We start from the raw sequence: 16,154 nt of genomic DNA on the forward strand, positions 1-16,154 counted from the left end.
CCCGGCCCCGCCATGGCGCGCGAGGACAGCGCGGGGGCTGCGCGCCTGCTATGGACTTTCGAGCGCCGCTTCCTGGCGGCGCGCACGCTGCGCTCCTTCCCCTGGCAGGTGGGCGCGGGGCGCGGGGGCGCGAGGCGGACCTGGCCGGCGCGGGTGGGACCCCGGGCCCTGCCCGCCGCCTTGCAGGCCGCTCCGCCGAGCGGAGGGAGGCGGATTCCTCCCAGCCCCGCGGGCGGTGGGCTTCCAGGGTCACGGGTGGTTCACGGTCGGTTTCATGGTGTCTTAAGCCGTCGGCCAACTGGCCACGGGGAAGTGCTGCCTTTGCGCCTTCCGAAAGGTCGGCGTCCGCGGCCAGCCACGCGGCCGGCGCTCAGAACCCCACCGCGGCGCCCTCCGCGGTGTCGGGCAAGGAGCGACACCGTCTCCGCGCAGCTTAGGCCGCCCGGGCTCCGAGGGACTAGAGGCCAAGGGGCGGGCCCCGCGCCCTGGGGCCTGCGGATCTGGGCCTGGCGAGCAGGCCTTCTGCCAACAGAGGCCCTTAATGGACCCTGCCCCGTTGATAGTTCACGTGCACTGAGCTCCCTGCTATGAGTCAGTTTGGATGCAGATTCTTCCCGAGCCTGCCCCATCTGATGGAGTGGTGGTTCACTTGTGTTATTTCATCAACATAAGACATTTAGCACTCTGAGATCATTTCCGGAGAGGACGAATATGTACATTTTTTAACCCAAAATTGGAAAGCCTAACAGCATCCAGTCACATGGAATATAATTGTTCACATGCAGTGCTAAGCGCTAACTTGGGCTCACCCACAACACCCAGGTGGGGTTTGTTATTGTCACTGTTTGAGCAAAGGCTTAATGAAGAAAGGAAAAAGTGCAGTAGATGAGAGGCAACTAGAGAGAGACTTGAATCTTGGCCCAACCCCTAGTGCACTGTGTGACCATGGAAAAGTAACTACATCTCTCTGTGCCATAGTTTTTAATTAGTAAAATGGGGGATATAATGATACCAACCTCATGATATTTTGTACTCACAGTCACTTGAGTACAAAAGCCCTTGAAGCAGTGCTTAGCTTGTGGTAAATGCACATAAGTGTTACCTGGTGTTTTTATTCAGTGGCCAAATGTTTTTTGAATGCTTTCTATGAGCCAGGGGTCAACAGTACACATTAGACATGAGCACCTGCTCAGATGAGAGAGCCAGAGGATAAATAAATAATAAGCAGCCAGGAGGTGAGGGTGACCGGAACCAATAGAAGAGGGAAATGGAGAACTGGGAGAAGAGTCGTCTGAACTGGGAGGGGAGTCAGGGAAGTTCTCCCCCAAAAAGCAGCATTTGACCTGGGCCCTGGACTGTGACACAGTGGGTCATAAGAGGCCTCGGGGAACGTCCTATGGTAGGAGCCTGCTGTGCTAACCACCGGCCAGGGGGCCAGCGTGGCTGGAGGGGACTGAGCAGGAATGGGGCAGGGTGGTAGGAGATGAAGTCAGAGCAGCCAGGCCCAGCGAGGGCAGGGAGGGCCTTTGAGGGCATGGCGAGGGGCTCTGGAGCTGCACACCAGCCGTGGGCATCTGCTTGACTGCAGCCTGAGTTCACTGAGGATTTGAGTCCCCTATGAAAGAGGAGAGCCTGCCTGGGCCTGGCATCTGCACGTTCCAAACCTCCACTTAACTCAGATTCAGGTCCTCCACAAGCCCATCCAACCCTGATGCCACAGCTCGCCTGTTCAGCTGTGGAGCTGCTCTGACCACTGAGCAGCTGGGGCTCATGGGAACCAAGAGTCAGCCTTCTAACATTTCCCACCACTCATGCAGGTGTGACCTGTGGCATCTGTGAAGGTCAGGCCTCAGCCTCCCATGGCTTCCATTTCCAAGTGGCTCCAGGTCCCTGGAGAGAGATCATTTAGTGCTTTGCCAGCATGTTCTACTGCATGTTTAATGTTCCTGAGAAAATGCCCTTGAGATTTCACTTTCCCCTCCAAATAGAGCCTAGAAGAGAAACTAAGGGAGTCATCAGATTCTGAGCTGCTGTTGGATATTCTGCAGAAGGTAAGAACCCCTGAATCACTGGGGTGCACACCTGACAGAAGAGCCATAGGTGCGCACGTTCCACCCTTAAAATACACCATGTTCAAAGAACAAACCATCCAGCCAACGCTGCACGGGGTGTCAGAGCCTCAGACAGCTCTGGCTCCTTTGTTCTCTTGGATGAAGACATGAGAATATATAAAAGTCTGCACAAGAGGAGGGAAGCTGGGGTGTTTTAAACCATCTGCAGTGAAAACGGACACGGCAGGTGCAGGGACAGCGTCTAGCAAGTGCCAGCTGCTCAGAGACTCTTCTTTGCATTTAAAGCAAAGACCTGTCTTAACAACTCATGTCGCTCGTACACCTGCAGGGACCCCTGCTCTGTGGAGGTGGGCTTGGATTCTGAAGTGCATCTCCGCAGAGGGCAGAGGTGCCCCACCCTGCCCCTGGCCATGTGGGTCAAGGGCAGGTCACATAAATCCTCAAGGGTCATGAGGCTTCTCAGAGGCAGAAACACACATCTGAAGTGTACGTTCTGCATACAAATTCAGGGGAGACACATTCACCCCCAACAACAAAACCCATCCAAGGAGCCCAGGTCAGAATTTCCTATCCTGGGGGTGATCATGGGAAAGATGCAGCTGGAGCAGGGGAAGACTGAGGGCGGTGCAGTGGTCAGGGCTGTGAGCAGATCTAACCAAGGTCGTTCATTTCCAGGTGTTACACCTACAGGTGGTAGAACATAAAGGCGGATTTAAAAACCTACTGTGGGACTGGGGCACGCAGCTCAGTGCTAGAGCACTTGCCGAGCATGTGTGACCCTGGGTTCCGTTCCCAGCAAAGGTCAAAACGTAGTGTGGTTGTCCATTAAATCTAAATAAATGAATCTTAACATGGACCAACTGGAAAGCCCTGAGGGGTTGTGTGGGTAACTGTGGCCCTGTGAAGTCTGCCTGCCTCCCAGCCAGCAGGCCTACCTGTCCCTAGGCCCACTTCCCCACCTGCCTTTCCAGTGCTCCTTTCCACAATGCCAGCCTGAGCTGCCTGGGCATCGTGCAAGCGGCCACTATTCCCCCTGCTCTGGCCTCCCCGAGGCTGACTCTGAGGCATCCGCCTGGGGAACCCTCTTCCCTCTTTAGTCTCCAGCCCTGCTTCTTGGCTTGGGACTCTCCCTCCAGGAGCACAGGTGCCCAGGGACCTGGTTCCCACGGCTGGACTCCCACCTCTTCTGTGGGGACAGAGAATCTGATAACTGTCCTCACAACAGACTTCAGTCCGTACTGGCTACCCTGGAAGGAGGAGAGGAGCTGCCTCTGCCTGTGTTCCTGCCCAGAGTGGCTGTTAGAAACCGCACAGTGTGTGGCTAGGGTAGAGGGATTTTTAGGAAAGAACTTAAATTTTAAGGCTCAGTCTTGCAGATGCCTGGGGTACATCTGGCCATAACCCTGTGTCCCTGCAAATCCTTGCACAGCACTGGGTAACTGGGTTCACCCTCTAATTGCCCGAAGCTCGTAAGACACTTACTGCAGGGCCTCTCCAGCAACCAACCTTTTTTTTTTTCCTGTTTCACAGACAGTGAAACATCCTGTGTGTGTGAGGCACCCACCATCACTGAAGTACACCCGGAGTTTTCTCCTGGAGCTCATCAAAAAGGTCAGTGGTGGGCAGTGTCTGTCTGTAGCCAGACCACAAGCGGGACTAGGCTGGCTCTCCAGAGGGGGGTCCCTGCCAGGGCTGTGCATCTTGGAGCTCACGTCCTTCCCTGCCCTTTGCCTGCTCTTCACACCTGCCTGGCAGGGGCCTCCCTGGGCAGTGGGCTGCCAGCAGGATTTGAGCAGCAGGCAGGGCCAGGCCTTTCTCCCTCGCCTGCATGCAGGGCTCCTGGCAGCAGCCGCATCTCCTCTGGGGCCCTGCTTCCACAGGCGGCTTCTCATCCTGCCAGGAGTCCTGGCCCAAGTGCTGAGAGCCCCCTCCTGACAGTGTCCTGCCCTCGCCAGTCCCTGGCCTCTGCTGGAGCATTAACTCTTACAGTGCCTTCAGAGCTGGTTCCCTTGCCAAATTCTCCCCACCTAGCTGACTGGGTGGGCTCCTCCTGACTGGCGCAGGATGCATGCCCGTTGGGTCCAACTCTGGACAGGCAGTAGAGGCAGTTCCTCCACAGGCAGTAGCTCATCTGCTTCCGCTGCCACTGACAGAAAGGGCCACACCTCACTTGTGCTAGGCACACAAATAATCCTTGCTGCTCGTCACCCCTGCCCCCTTGCCTCCCACCTCTGTGGGGCTTCCGTGTGATCTCAGCACCACCTGAAGTGTCTGGCTGTCTGACGAACCCCACACTGGCCTGTGAAGCCATGGCATGGGGCTGCTGTTGAGAAGCAGCTTGAAAACCCCCCTACCCTGTGGGGCACCTGACTGTGGCTTTTGCTGGGACACCATGTGCATGTGGCAGAGCTTCCTCTCGGTGGAATCTGCTTCCCTCGATGGCGCCAGCCTCACCCTCTGAGACCCCCTGCTCCCGCAGTCAAGTAAATTTTCATTCCAGGTGTCCTCTATTACGCTGTTGCACCAAGTCCCCCCTCTAACTTTGGTGCAGGTCCCCTCCAACACAGCTGCAGGTTGGAGAAAGGCAAACAGGTAGAATCTTGTTACTTCTGAGGGCCAGCGTGATCCCCTCAGCTGACGCTGTCACTCTGTCCCCTGCAGCATGAGGCCATCCACACAGAGCCTCTGGACGAGCTGTACGAGGCGCTGGCAGAGGTCCTGACCACGGAGGAGCCCACCCAGTGCCACCGGAGCTACGTGCTGGTAGGAGACGTGCCCAGGCCAGACAGCTGTGCTCCAGGAAGTGAGCAGGGCTCAGCATGGGTCGCATCCTGACCCCTCGGTCCTGCGGCCTCCTCAGCCTCGCCTGAAACCAAGCACTCCAACCAAGAGGACCCGTCTCAGGCAACACGCCTCAGTTACCTGCTTAGCAAGGACCTGGTGCCCAGTCTTCCGTTCACACCTAACTGGGTGGACATCACAGGAAAACAGTCCCTCCTCACTCACCACCACTGCCACTGGCCTGACTGCCCCTCCTATTCTGCTCACATGGAAACCCCTTCCGCACACAACAGCCAGAAAGATCTTGTGGTTGAGTCACTGGTTTGCTTTAAGCTGTTGTTATAAAATCAAACACAGATACAGAAAGCCACACAAAAGAAATACACAGCTTACGGAACCACTGCAAGGCAGTGGCCACAGTGACCGCCCTCTGAGGGTGGGACGGAACCCGGCATCAGCCCATCAGGCCCTCCACCTGACCCAGCCAGTCCCGTAACTGCCATCCTGCCCCTGAGCCACGTCCTTGAGACTGTGGTACCCTCACTCCCCCTGGGCCCTGGGAACAACCCAGGTCACCCTCCCCCGCTCCCTGGCCACCCTCTGCTGAACGGCCCTGGCTGTCAGAGCTGGATCTGGGGGCACTTGTGGGCTCTTTCAGCCCGTCCCTGTATTTCCTGCACACTGGCTGGCCCGAGCTCCCAGGGTGGCCGCGTGGGAGGTCTGTTCCTTCCCCTTGCTGGGTGGTGTGCCGGTGTGGCCCACTGGTCCGCTCAGCGGCCACACTGTGACTTGAAACTAGCGCTCATGTCCAGACGCTGGCTTCATCCTCCCACCCTCTCTCGGTGCAGCCTTCAGGAGACTGGATCACCCTCTCAGAGAGCACAGCCATCGTCTCCCACGGCACCACGGGCCTGGTCACGTGGGACGCCGCTCTCTACCTCGCAGAATGGGCCATCGCGAACCCAGCAGCCTTCAGGCACAGGTGACCTCAGACGCAGGGCAGGCATCAGGCGGTGGGCCCTGGCACAGACTGACATCCCCCTTTCGCCCACCCAGGACTGTGCTGGAGCTTGGCAGTGGGGCGGGCCTCACGGGCCTGACCATTTGCAAGGCCTGCTGCCCCAGAGCCTACATCTTCAGTGACTGCCACAGCCGCGTCCTCGAGCAGCTCCGGGGAAATGTGCTTCTCAACGGCCTGTCACTGGAGCCGGAGGCCACTGCCGGCCCAGAGTGCCCCCTGGTGACAGTGGCCCAGCTGGACTGGGATGCTGCCTCCACCTCCCAGCTCTCCGCCTTCCAGCCAGACACCGTCATCGCAGCAGGTAACGCCCGGCGCTAGCAGACAGCACGGGCCTGGCAACCCCTCCAGCTCTCTGCAGCCGTGCTGCAGGCGGGGACAGGGAACCGCTGCGGCCTTCCCGAGAGCCGCCTGGCCTCCAGGAGGATCGGAGCGCCCGGTGCTCAGATGCCCTGAAGCCACAGCCCTCCTTCAGGTTGCTCCTGCTGTGGTGGCTCCGTCCCAGGAGTGCCCCGGCTGTCCCCGCAGGGCTGGAGGTGAGCACGGCAGGCCCCAGCACACACCAGGCTGTCCCTGCGGCGGACTCCGCTTCCCTCTCAGCAGCCCCAGGGAGGCCCCCAGTTACCACGCAGCTCCTCCACTCAGGAGGCTGCACACCAGCCCCTCCTGCTCTGCCCCTCAGATACTAGCATTTCTCTGCCCGGCGTCCAGTGGGCTGGGCCTCCACGACCCAGGTCTTCAGACAGGAGAGCCAGCCCTTGATCATTCCAGGGCCACAGATGGCTCCTGCCTATTGCCAGTACCCAGTCCCACGCCAGGCCTCGAGCAGGATCCCAGGCAGTCAGGAAAAGACCCGAGCAGCCCCACAACCGTGCTGGCCTGTCTTCTGTGCATGGCTGTACTCGGCACCATGCTGGGTGACCCTGGCTGTCTCCATCTGCACGTCTCTGTCCTGGTCCAGGCCCCATGTCTTTCAAAGGCCACAGGAAGAAGGCAACCACTTCTGGTGTAAGGAGTGTTCTTGAGAGAAGGCAGAGTTCGGCTGGGCCACCGAAGGCCCTACGCAGCATGCCCACCACAGCAGACAGGTCGGAGCCCAGGACACAGAAGCCCAAGGCAGAGTGCAGCTGGCTTCGCTGAGAAGCTGCTGAGCAGGCTGCAGCCTGTTTTTCCAGCAGCACTCCCGTGAGGCCAGGGAGTTTCCACTGGCTAGTGTCCTACCGTTTTCCTGTCACCCGAGCAGTCTTTCTGCTGAACGATGCAGGTCTAATCTAATGGCCACTCCAGGCCCTCACCCTGCCCCAAGGTCAGCACCAGCCAGGCCACCGCTTGGTTCTGAGTCCCGAGGGGCCCCGAGTAACCAGAGCTCTGCGTCACAGATGTGCTGTACTGCCCAGAAGTGACCCTCGCGTTGGTTGGCGTCCTGCAGAGGCTCTCTGCCTGCCGGAGGGACCAGGCACCTGATGTCTACGTGGCCTTCACCATGCGCAACCCAGAGACCTACCAGCTGTTCACCACTGAGCTGGGTGAGTCCCCCAGGCTGCAGGCCACCGAGCTATTCCCATGAGGGATCAAGTGAGGCAGAATCAGGAAGCTAAGAGAATGGGGCCCTGGGGAAACACCAGGAAGCCCCAGTCCCACATGCCAGGCCTGGGAACTCAGGCCAGGCAGCCCAACACAGTGACCTGGAGGCCTGAGACCAGCAGCTGCCGCGTGCTTCAGAGTGGGTCCCACAGCCTTAGGGCCTCGCTTCCTGGAAGCGCAGGTGGGGGGAGATGCCAGCTGGGTCGCGGCCACGCGACGACTGAGTGTAGGCAGGTGGTCCCACCTCCACCCCGAACCAGAGCATTCCACACAAAAGCTGGTGCAGTGTGGACCACCCGCCTGTCTGCTCCCACAGCAGAGCCCCTCCTGGTAGCTGACCAGCCTCACCTGCCCAGCCTCTGCAGGGTCATGCAGGTGCTGCTCCACGCGCAGCCTTGCTAACCACAGGGCAGGCAGACAAACAGCACTCGGCATCCTAAGGGAGCCTGTGCAGACCCGAGAGCGAGGTCCTTCAAAACACCTCTACTACGTTTCAAGTGAAAGCAGCAAAGCGCCAGTCGGCACAGAGCATGAGCCACCCCACCCCCACCCCCATTGTGGTCTTCTGTTGTTGGTTTTTTGTTTTTGGTATTGTGGGTTGAACCCAGGGATACTGTATCACTGAGCCACACCCCAGCTCTTTAAGACAGGGTCCCACTAAGTTGCCCAGGCCAGCCCTGAACTTGTGATCCTCCTGCCTCAGCCTCCCCGAAATTCCTAGAATATACCCCAGAAGTTATTATACTTAGATGGTAGATTTACAGATTTCCTTATTTCACTTTATAAATACTGACTGTTCATTTATAATATAAATATATAAACTAAGAAGCCACCCGTGCTCCCAAAGACAACATGAGCGCGCCTGGCCTGTGTGAGGAGTGGCCCCAGCAGAGCAACCAGCACACGCGGATTTGAATCTCAGCCCCTTCCACCCACACTGACTGACGGGTGGACAGGTGCGGTGACAGGGAACCCAGGGCACCTGGCTTCCTGGTCCCACCAGGAGGTCGGCCTGGGCGTCTGGGTGGGCCTGGGGGTCCCTGGACGCCCCGGGCTGCCCTCCCAGCCCCAGGGGGAGGCGCTGCCGTCCTGAGGTGCGCGTGCTCTGTTTCAGGCCGGGCGGCGATCTGCTGGGAAGCAGTGCCTCCGCACGACCGGAAACTGTTCCCCTACGAGGGACACTCGGAGACGGCAGTCCTGAGACTCACGCTGCCGCTTCGCCGTTTCCAAGAGTCACCGCCACGGGAGGAGCTTCCACGGGGCAGAGGAGCTTCCACGGGGCAGAGCTGATGAAACTTGCTCTGGACCTGAGTGGAGAACGGTACGTTCCAACTCGGGAAACAAACTGTTCCAATGAAGTACAGACTGAGCGTGTGGGTGCCGCCCTCCCGTCCTCATCACCATCCACCAGAAAGCACGCTTTGGCTCAAAAGCAAGTATTGCCCTCGTAAAAAATAAAAACGTCTTTAACAAGTAGGACTCCCACAGCTGTGCGCTCAGCCCCAGGAAGCTGCAGCCCGACCTCACGGCAAGAATGGAGGAGAGGAGCAGGATGGGGGCAGAGCCAGGAGAGGAGACGAACACCCAGGGAGGAAGGAAGAGGAAGAGGTGACAGGAAGTTCCAGAAGAGTCACGTGCTCAGACGGAAGGAAGGACGAACTGGTTCAGAGCTTCCCAGAAGCCAGAAGGGCCAGCTTCCCAGTCGGTCTCCAGTCATCCTCTGGCTTGACCACTGGGGGTCACTGGACCAAAGCTTGAAGGCCAGGGATAGGGAGAGCCTCCCCGTCCCCAGTATGGTGCAGCTCAGACCCCACCACCCAGCTCGACTGGTCAGGGCAGTTGTCTGGGGCCTGCAGGGTCACATGTCCATAACCAAAGGGAACACAGTCCGCTGCCAGCTTTCATCCCATCGGAGCTGCTCTGACTCCCGGAGGTTCTTCCGGAACTGGTTCAGTTTTCCAGCAGGATCAGGAAACTTTGAGAAGAGCATCTACAGAAAAGTGAAGAAGAGGACTGAGTCCACTGTGGCACCCACCGTGGCAGGCCGTCCCCGAGCCTGCCAGCTGACTCCAGCAGCTCCTCACCCCGGCTGCCCACCCAGCAGTGCCCGCTCCCGCAGCAGCCCCCCATTTCCCACCCCCTGTGCCCTGGGGCACATCTGCCTGGTGTTCCTGCACAGAGCAGAGTCCCACCTGTCTGCTGGGAGGGAGGCGGTGGTCCCTGGTTTGGGCTTTACTGAAGTGACTGCACGGGCATTGGCACCCTGCAGCCGCAGACCAAATCCGCCCACCCACCTTGGTAGACAGCGCTGTTGGAACTCAGCCCCTGTTCAGATGGTCTGCAGCTGTTCACAGAGGGGCTCTTGCAAACATGACAAGGCCTGAGGTGCTGCAGCAGGCCCCACAACCCAAGGACAGGCAGGTCCTGACTCCTGGCACCCGCTGCCTCCCTCAGCCTTCCCTCCAGAACCCGGCGCCCGCCAGGTCGTGTGGGCATGGGGCAGGGCTGGCTCAGCATCATGCCCCCTGGCCTGCTAGGGGACACCTACCTGCAGTTGAGCTGCCAGAGCCTCTGCATCCTCAAAGACCAGGCCGTTCTCCCCATGCTTCACGAGCTCATGCAGACTGCAGAGAGAACCCAGGGAGGCCTGAGAGCCAGCCCTCGGGGCCCAGCTGCCCACCCCACCCGACTCAGGAGAAGCTGGGGGCAGGGGCAGGGGTTTGGTCTCAGCGTGTTCTGAGATGGGGCTTCGAGAAAAAAGTGGGAGGACACGTCGCAATGCTGGAAAGATGTGGAGGAAGCCCCAGATGTGCCCTTGGGTGCCACACTCTGAGGACAACATACTCAAGGATCACTTCTGCTGTTTTTCCACGGCTCGGTGCCCCAGAACCAAGGTACAGACAAGCCCTGGCCCTGGCTCAGCACATTGGGGATGGGGTCACCAAGAGACCCCAGCTTAGCTCACAGCAGGGTCTGACACCTGAACTTCCCTGACCTCTAGAGGCTGGTCCCTGAGCAGGTGAGCACACAGCCCGTGCAGGGCCACTGCCTCCAGAACCTGGTCCACTGTTGCCCTCTCCAAAGGCCCGCCTTGGCCAGGGAGCGAGGGTCACAGAATCACACTCTGAACTGATTCCAGCCCAGCCACACGAGCTCAGCTACGGGGAGAGGGAGAACCACGTGAAGCCGGCAGCGACTGCAGCCGACATTCCTGACTGAGGGGACCCCGAGCAGAGGGCTGGTGTTTGGGACGCGGTGTTTCATTCAGCATGAGCCCATATCGAAGCCTGCCTGCCATCCCTCTGTTGGCGGGGGTTCACTCCTGGGCCCCCCAGCCCCGCGCCTCTGTGAAGCGGTGTGGTGTGTGACCTGCGTGTCTCCGCTGCACTCGGTAGGTGGCTTCAACACCTGAGGCAGCGTACGTGCTGGTACGTGCCGCGTGAGCAGCATCGTCCAGGGACAAGGACAGGAGGGCCTGTACGTGCTCGGGACGGGCCTCGCGTCACGGTCTAGCTGCAGTGACCGCACTTGGTTCAGTCTGTGGTGTGGAAACCACAGGTGGAGAGCCAGCTCTGCCTGAGGAGGGCTCAGCCTGACCCCGACACCCGCCCGAGCCACCGGGAGTGCGCGGGAGACGGCACCCTGACGGGCACTTCAAGCAGCTCCAGCCGTGCTGCCCGCCTTCGGGGCTGACCTGAGAACCCGCCCCAGGGCTGGTGTCCACCCCTACCACTTGAAGTTCACGGCGCACACAGGCAAGCAGCACCCGAACATGTCCACCACCTTCATGGGCAGGTCCAGGCCACTGGAGGACGTGTGCAGACAGACGCCCAGGTCTGCCGACCCTGCGGGGAAGCAGGTAGCGGTCAGTGCCAGCACATCCTCACAGGACTGCAGCAGCTCCTCCCAGAGTGGCAATCAAGACTGTCCCCACAACAATGCCCCAAACACAAGTGGCTTACTCTGGCCAAGTGCTGCACAAAGGGCAGACACAGGGCAGCCCAGAGGCCGGCGACCATCTTCCCTCTCCAAAACCGCCATGTCTTAATGTTTTTATTTACCCTGACTGACCTTCTCTTTAACCACAGTTAATTTTAAAAGAAAAGAATTCCTAAGCAGTTACTATGCAGTGGGGAGTTTCTGCTCTGGACGCGGGTGACGGCTGTCTAACAGTGCAAATGCAGTGAATGCCACCCAGCAGACACTTAAGATGGTTAGAATGGCAAGCTTCGTCATATGTATCTGACCTCATGATTTTTAACACCCATAAAATTTTTAATGAAAACATGAATTTTTAAAGGAACCCACAGCAGATCCACCAAAAAACACTAAAAATAAAGCCAAATAAACAACTGACCATCTCAGCAAGTCTGCTTACTCACCATGGGTAAAGTAGGCAAGGGGGACCTTTCAGCACCAGGCCCAGCCCACTCCTGGGGCACGGACAGGGCCTTCTGAGACCCAGCGTGGGTAAACTGGGCCCCACAACAGCCAGGGCCCGGGACTGAGCGCACGTGGCCCTCTGAGCCTGGTCAGGCAGGAGGAGCCCGCACACCAGGGAACTCAGGAGCTCACTGAAGTCCCTGGCGGGCCACTGTGCTGGCCCCTGGAGCAGGGCTCAGTCCAGCCTAAGGCCCGTCCAGTATAGAGCCTCTGAGCTGGGAATGGTTTTTACATTTCTAGGTTGTTTTAAAGAAAAATAAATAAATAAAGACTATGCCACAGAAACCAGTAAGATCTTCACTCTGTCCGTGTTTAGGAAACGCAGGTGCCCTGCCCTGGGCATTCCCCCCACGCCTGCGCCTTCCCCCAGGCCCCTCTGCCGCTCTCACCTAGAAGCAACGGGTAGTCCTCAGCCTCCAGCCACGGTGTGCACACCTGGATGTGCTGGAAGTGCTTCTGGTCGAGGAGGCGGCTGTAATGCTCCTTCAGTGGCCCTTTGCCTGCAGAGGACACTCACTGCACTGGTCCCCTCTGGGTCCCTGTCACACCACTGACCCCAGAGCCTCCACTGGGACTCAAAGGCCACTTCCAGAAAGCTGCACCCCTCAGCAGCCCCCGTCAGGTCCTAACGGACCTCTTCCAAAGGCTGCAGCACCCCACGTCCCCACGGGACATGTGCCCTGATCACCAAGGCGCAGCCCTGCAACTTAGGGCCAGCCAGCCTCAGGCTGCAAATGCAGCCAAGATGAACACTGGACTGCCAGCCGGCGGGCCAAGTGCAGGGACATGGGGGCTCCCCCGCCCCACCAGGGTCCCCAGGCAGCACTGCATGCGCGGTGGGTCCCCGGGGCCCCTGGGAGTCAGGGCCAGAGGGAGGGCGGGAGCAGGCTGGGGGCGCTGCTCCAGCCCTGCAGGGCCCCTCCGGCCGTGGGCGTGCTTGTTTTGCCGCGTGACTGGAGCAGCTCTATGCTGCAGCGAGGGCACTTGGGTTTCAGAACTACAAAGATGCTAGAAAGACCCCGAAAAGCCTAAAGCTCAGAACGTCTGAGGCTGTGCTACCCAAGGTCAAATCTAGATGCACACCTGCGCTCAGGCCCACTGGGCCCGCCTCCCCTGTGAGGCAGATGTAGAAAACCTGCCCGAGCGCCGGGGTGAGGCCTGAGCAGACGCCCCGTGAGAGGTGTTCAGGAGGGCTGCGTACCCTGCCCCCTCCATCCCCAGGTGACGAGGGCCCCGGGCGGTACCTGTTATCACACAGACCAGAGAAGGAAGGCTGTCTCCGTCAAATGCCTGCTGTTCAAACTCTGGATTTAAAAAAATAAACGCTAACTGGCGTTCCTTTATATGAGTGGGGGGAATAGGGGTGGGAAGCAGGAGGAGGGGTTTCTCCCTCGATGAGGCCACCAGCCCGAGACCTGGGCCTGGTCACTGCATCACCCAGAAGGGGACAAACAGCTGCCCAAGTCCCCCTCCCCACTGTCCCTGGGGGCAGGAACAGGCCAGCTGAGTGGGTCCCGCTGCGCAGCCCGACAAGCCCAGGGCTGCTGTCGCAGCTGCACACCTACTTTCCAAAGCTGCCAGCAAGATGGAGAAGTCCTCGTCCTCTGCAAGGAGAGATCGCGTGTCGCAGGTCTGTCCAGACACCCGGCTCCCCACTCGTGAGCCGCCCCCGCCTGCTCCCAGGGTGGGACGGAACCCAGGCCCCAGTCAGGCAGACCTGTCCAGCTCGTGCTGCTGACCAGCAGCGCCGGCCGCCCGCAAAGACGTGTCACCTCCCCGCTGCGAGTATCCCTCTCAGTGAAGGCCGACCTCTCCGTGGCAGGGCCCGAGGGCTCTGAGCTGCAGGACAGAGCGAGTGGTGAGACACTGCAGGACAGGACAGGGGTCGGACAGCCACCCCACAGCAAGCACCACAAGCCCCCAAAGGCTGGCACCCAGGTGACCCCGCGGAACCATCGCTGGCTGCTGAGGTCACCAGAAAACAGGCCACCAGGGCTGGCCCCGGGCTCACAGCTCCACCCGTCCTCATCATTACAAGGATGCTCTGCCACCCCAGCTGCCATGCCAGACTGAGGGGCAGACAGGACATGTTGAGAGCTACACAGGTCCCCTCCTTGGCTCTGTGGGACACCCAGAGGACACACAGGCCGCAGACCCCTCACAGGCACAGGAACCCACGGGAAGGAGGGGAAGGTAGTAGATCACTCCTAAAGAGCCAGAGGGTGGATACTTCAGGCTTTGTGGGCCCAAAACTCCCTGGTGCAAAACCCACCAACCCTGCCGCATGCTCACACGCAGCTACAGACAATGCCCAGGTGAGCAGGGGGCTGTGTGCCAGTAAAACTCAGTTTACAGAAACAGGAAGCAGGTCACTGCCTCCGTTCCCCAACCGCTGGATTAGGCCTGCAGGAGGAGACAGGAGAGAGGCGGGGACAGCAGCAAGAGTAAGGGAGGACACAGAAGACAGACACACCAGGCCCTGAACGGAGAGTAGGTGCGGCCCAGCTTCACGAAGAGCTCGTGTTGTAGGTCCAGGGGCGTCTCCTTAAAGAAAGAGGCTGGCTTGTCGTAGACTGTCACAGCCCTGCAATGATATGAAGGGGCGTGGCAGAGGAAGGCTAAGGAACAGAGGACCCAGAAGGACCCACAGAAATAAGGGTGCTTGGGGATTCAGGTCTCTGTGGTGAGCAGCTTTAGGACCACTCGGGAAGCACACAGATGCTCTGAACACCACCCCCACCACCTCGGTCAGCTTCCCACCACCGTTTCCCGGGCCCAGGGTTCTTGACAATGCCTCTCCCACGTGACACGGCGGACGCTGCAATCCTGGACCCACACCACCCTCAGACTGGAAGGCGTCCCAGGCCCTCCGTACTTGATGTGCCAATTCTCAGCCAGATCTTCCCGCATGGCGTTGGTCACACACAGGTTCAGGTGGGACAGGCGCCCAAAGAACCTCTCGTACCTGCAGGGACATATCGGGGTGAGAGGGTTCAGCAGGGGCGTCCTGGGCCGGGTTCAGATACCAGTGTCCACCTGACCTGACCCCTTCATGGAGAAACAGCTGCGGAGCAGGGGCTCCCAAACCTGAGCTCACCGTGCCGTGACATCTTCACAGCTTCCTTAAGTGCTGTCACTGTAGCTGAAAGGAAGTCACTTGAAAGGAAGCCACATACCCTGCCGCTGCGGAGATCCAGTCTCTTGTGCAAAGATGGAGAAATTTAACGTGACTGCATCTCACACCCCATGCTACTGCTGCGGGGCTGCAGCCTGCTCTCAGAGCGCACTAAGGAGTTAAGGAGCACCAGGCATGAAAGACACGCGGGCTCCAGACCAAGACAGAGCCCTGGACACAGGAAAGGGCTGGAAAGGGGAGCGGCAATTCAAGATTACTCAGGACCACCAGAGTAAGCTCTGGAGTGGGACCGCCCAGCAAGAAGGCATCGTCTCTACAGCCCGGCCTCCCTGACTTGTAAAAGGACAGTGACCGCCAGGCGCCTCCACTGAGACATGGCGGAAACCGAGAGGGATAAGATACGTAAGAGCTCAGCCTGAGGCCAGAAGGACACACCAAGGTGGCCATCACACTGGGGCTTGAGTAGGACCAAGGGTTCTCCCCACTCCAGGTTCAACCTGCTGCCCCAGCCTTCATCCCACTCACCCTAATGGAGTCTGGGGAAGCATTCACACCCCCACCCAGACTCTCACCACTTGGCCAGCAGAACGAGGGGGTGCTTGGGGCCGTGCACCAGGCCCATGATGGAGTAGCCATAGTTGTGCCAGTCAATGACCAGTTTGCTCCCACAAAGGCAGCCCACAAACCAGCAGACGGCGATGCTAGGCAGGCCTGGGGGGTTCTAGGAAAGAGAAGCGGATGCAGAGGAGGAAACCCAGACACTCATGGCAAAGTGTCGGTGAGCTTCACAATTCTTGACAACCAGGGAGCAGCTCTCCACCACCAATGAAACAGAACCAGCAAACTTGAAAAAATCCAAGCTTTTCAAGGACAAAAAAAACTGGAACAAAGAGATGCCTTTTTCTCCTATCAGAATGCAAACTCTGAAGAAGTCCAACATGGAGGAGAGACACCCCATTGGCATGAAATAAAGGACCCAGCCAGGATCATACCACAGCATCTTAAAAGCATATCAACTTTGAACAAGCAATTCTTTGGTTGAAACGGCACGGAGTCACAGGTGAGTGCTCACTATGCACTAGCCATACTATGTGTAAAGGCAAAAAAATCAGAAGAATCC

The 16,154-nt window shown here is 59.0% G+C and overlaps 2 protein-coding genes across 4 annotated transcripts in view; one reads left to right on the top strand and one right to left on the bottom strand.

Annotated features, from left to right (window-relative positions):
* Positions 1-8,745, top strand: Eef2kmt (eukaryotic elongation factor 2 lysine methyltransferase). Its single transcript, XM_047532955.1, has 8 exons — positions 1-108; positions 1,989-2,051; positions 3,603-3,683; positions 4,734-4,835; positions 5,702-5,835; positions 5,910-6,175; positions 7,251-7,397; positions 8,570-8,745. Exons 1-8 carry the CDS (start codon positions 13-15, stop codon positions 8,743-8,745), a joined length of 1,065 nt encoding a protein of 354 aa, XP_047388911.1. The 5' UTR covers positions 1-12.
* The window catches only part of Alg1 (ALG1 chitobiosyldiphosphodolichol beta-mannosyltransferase), an 11,784-nt gene continuing 4,355 nt past the window's right edge, over positions 8,726-16,154 (bottom strand). For all 3 annotated transcript variants that reach the window (XM_047533257.1, XM_047533256.1, XM_047533258.1), the window contains 10 exons: positions 15,607-15,755; positions 14,774-14,863; positions 14,372-14,482; positions 13,616-13,737; positions 13,464-13,502; positions 13,143-13,202; positions 12,288-12,398; positions 11,186-11,300; positions 10,004-10,079; positions 8,726-9,445 (listed from right to left, as the gene is read on the bottom strand). In XM_047533257.1, coding sequence (XP_047389213.1) covers positions 9,314-9,445; positions 10,004-10,079; positions 11,186-11,300; positions 12,288-12,398; positions 13,143-13,202; positions 13,464-13,502; positions 13,616-13,737; positions 14,372-14,482; positions 14,774-14,863; positions 15,607-15,755 — 1,005 coding nt within the window. In that variant the 3' untranslated portion in view covers positions 8,726-9,313. The remainder of the gene's footprint in view (positions 9,446-10,003; positions 10,080-11,185; positions 11,301-12,287; positions 12,399-13,142; positions 13,203-13,463; positions 13,503-13,615; positions 13,738-14,371; positions 14,483-14,773; positions 14,864-15,606; positions 15,756-16,154) is intronic.

This window comes from Sciurus carolinensis, chromosome 18 (assembly GCF_902686445.1).
Source record: "Sciurus carolinensis chromosome 18, mSciCar1.2, whole genome shotgun sequence".
NCBI classification, from domain to species: domain Eukaryota; kingdom Metazoa; phylum Chordata; class Mammalia; order Rodentia; family Sciuridae; genus Sciurus; species Sciurus carolinensis.

Excerpts from the sequence above, each read along its gene's own strand:
- Eef2kmt (XM_047532955.1), top strand. The coding sequence starts at position 13 with ATGGCGCGCGAGGACAGCGCGGGGGCTGCGCGCCTGCTATGGACTTTC. Across the intron at positions 2,052-3,602 it reads TGTTGGATATTCTGCAGAAG|ACAGTGAAACATCCTGTGTG; the intron begins GTAAGAACCCCT and ends CCTGTTTCACAG. Across the intron at positions 6,176-7,250 it reads AGACACCGTCATCGCAGCAG|ATGTGCTGTACTGCCCAGAA; the intron begins GTAACGCCCGGC and ends TCTGCGTCACAG.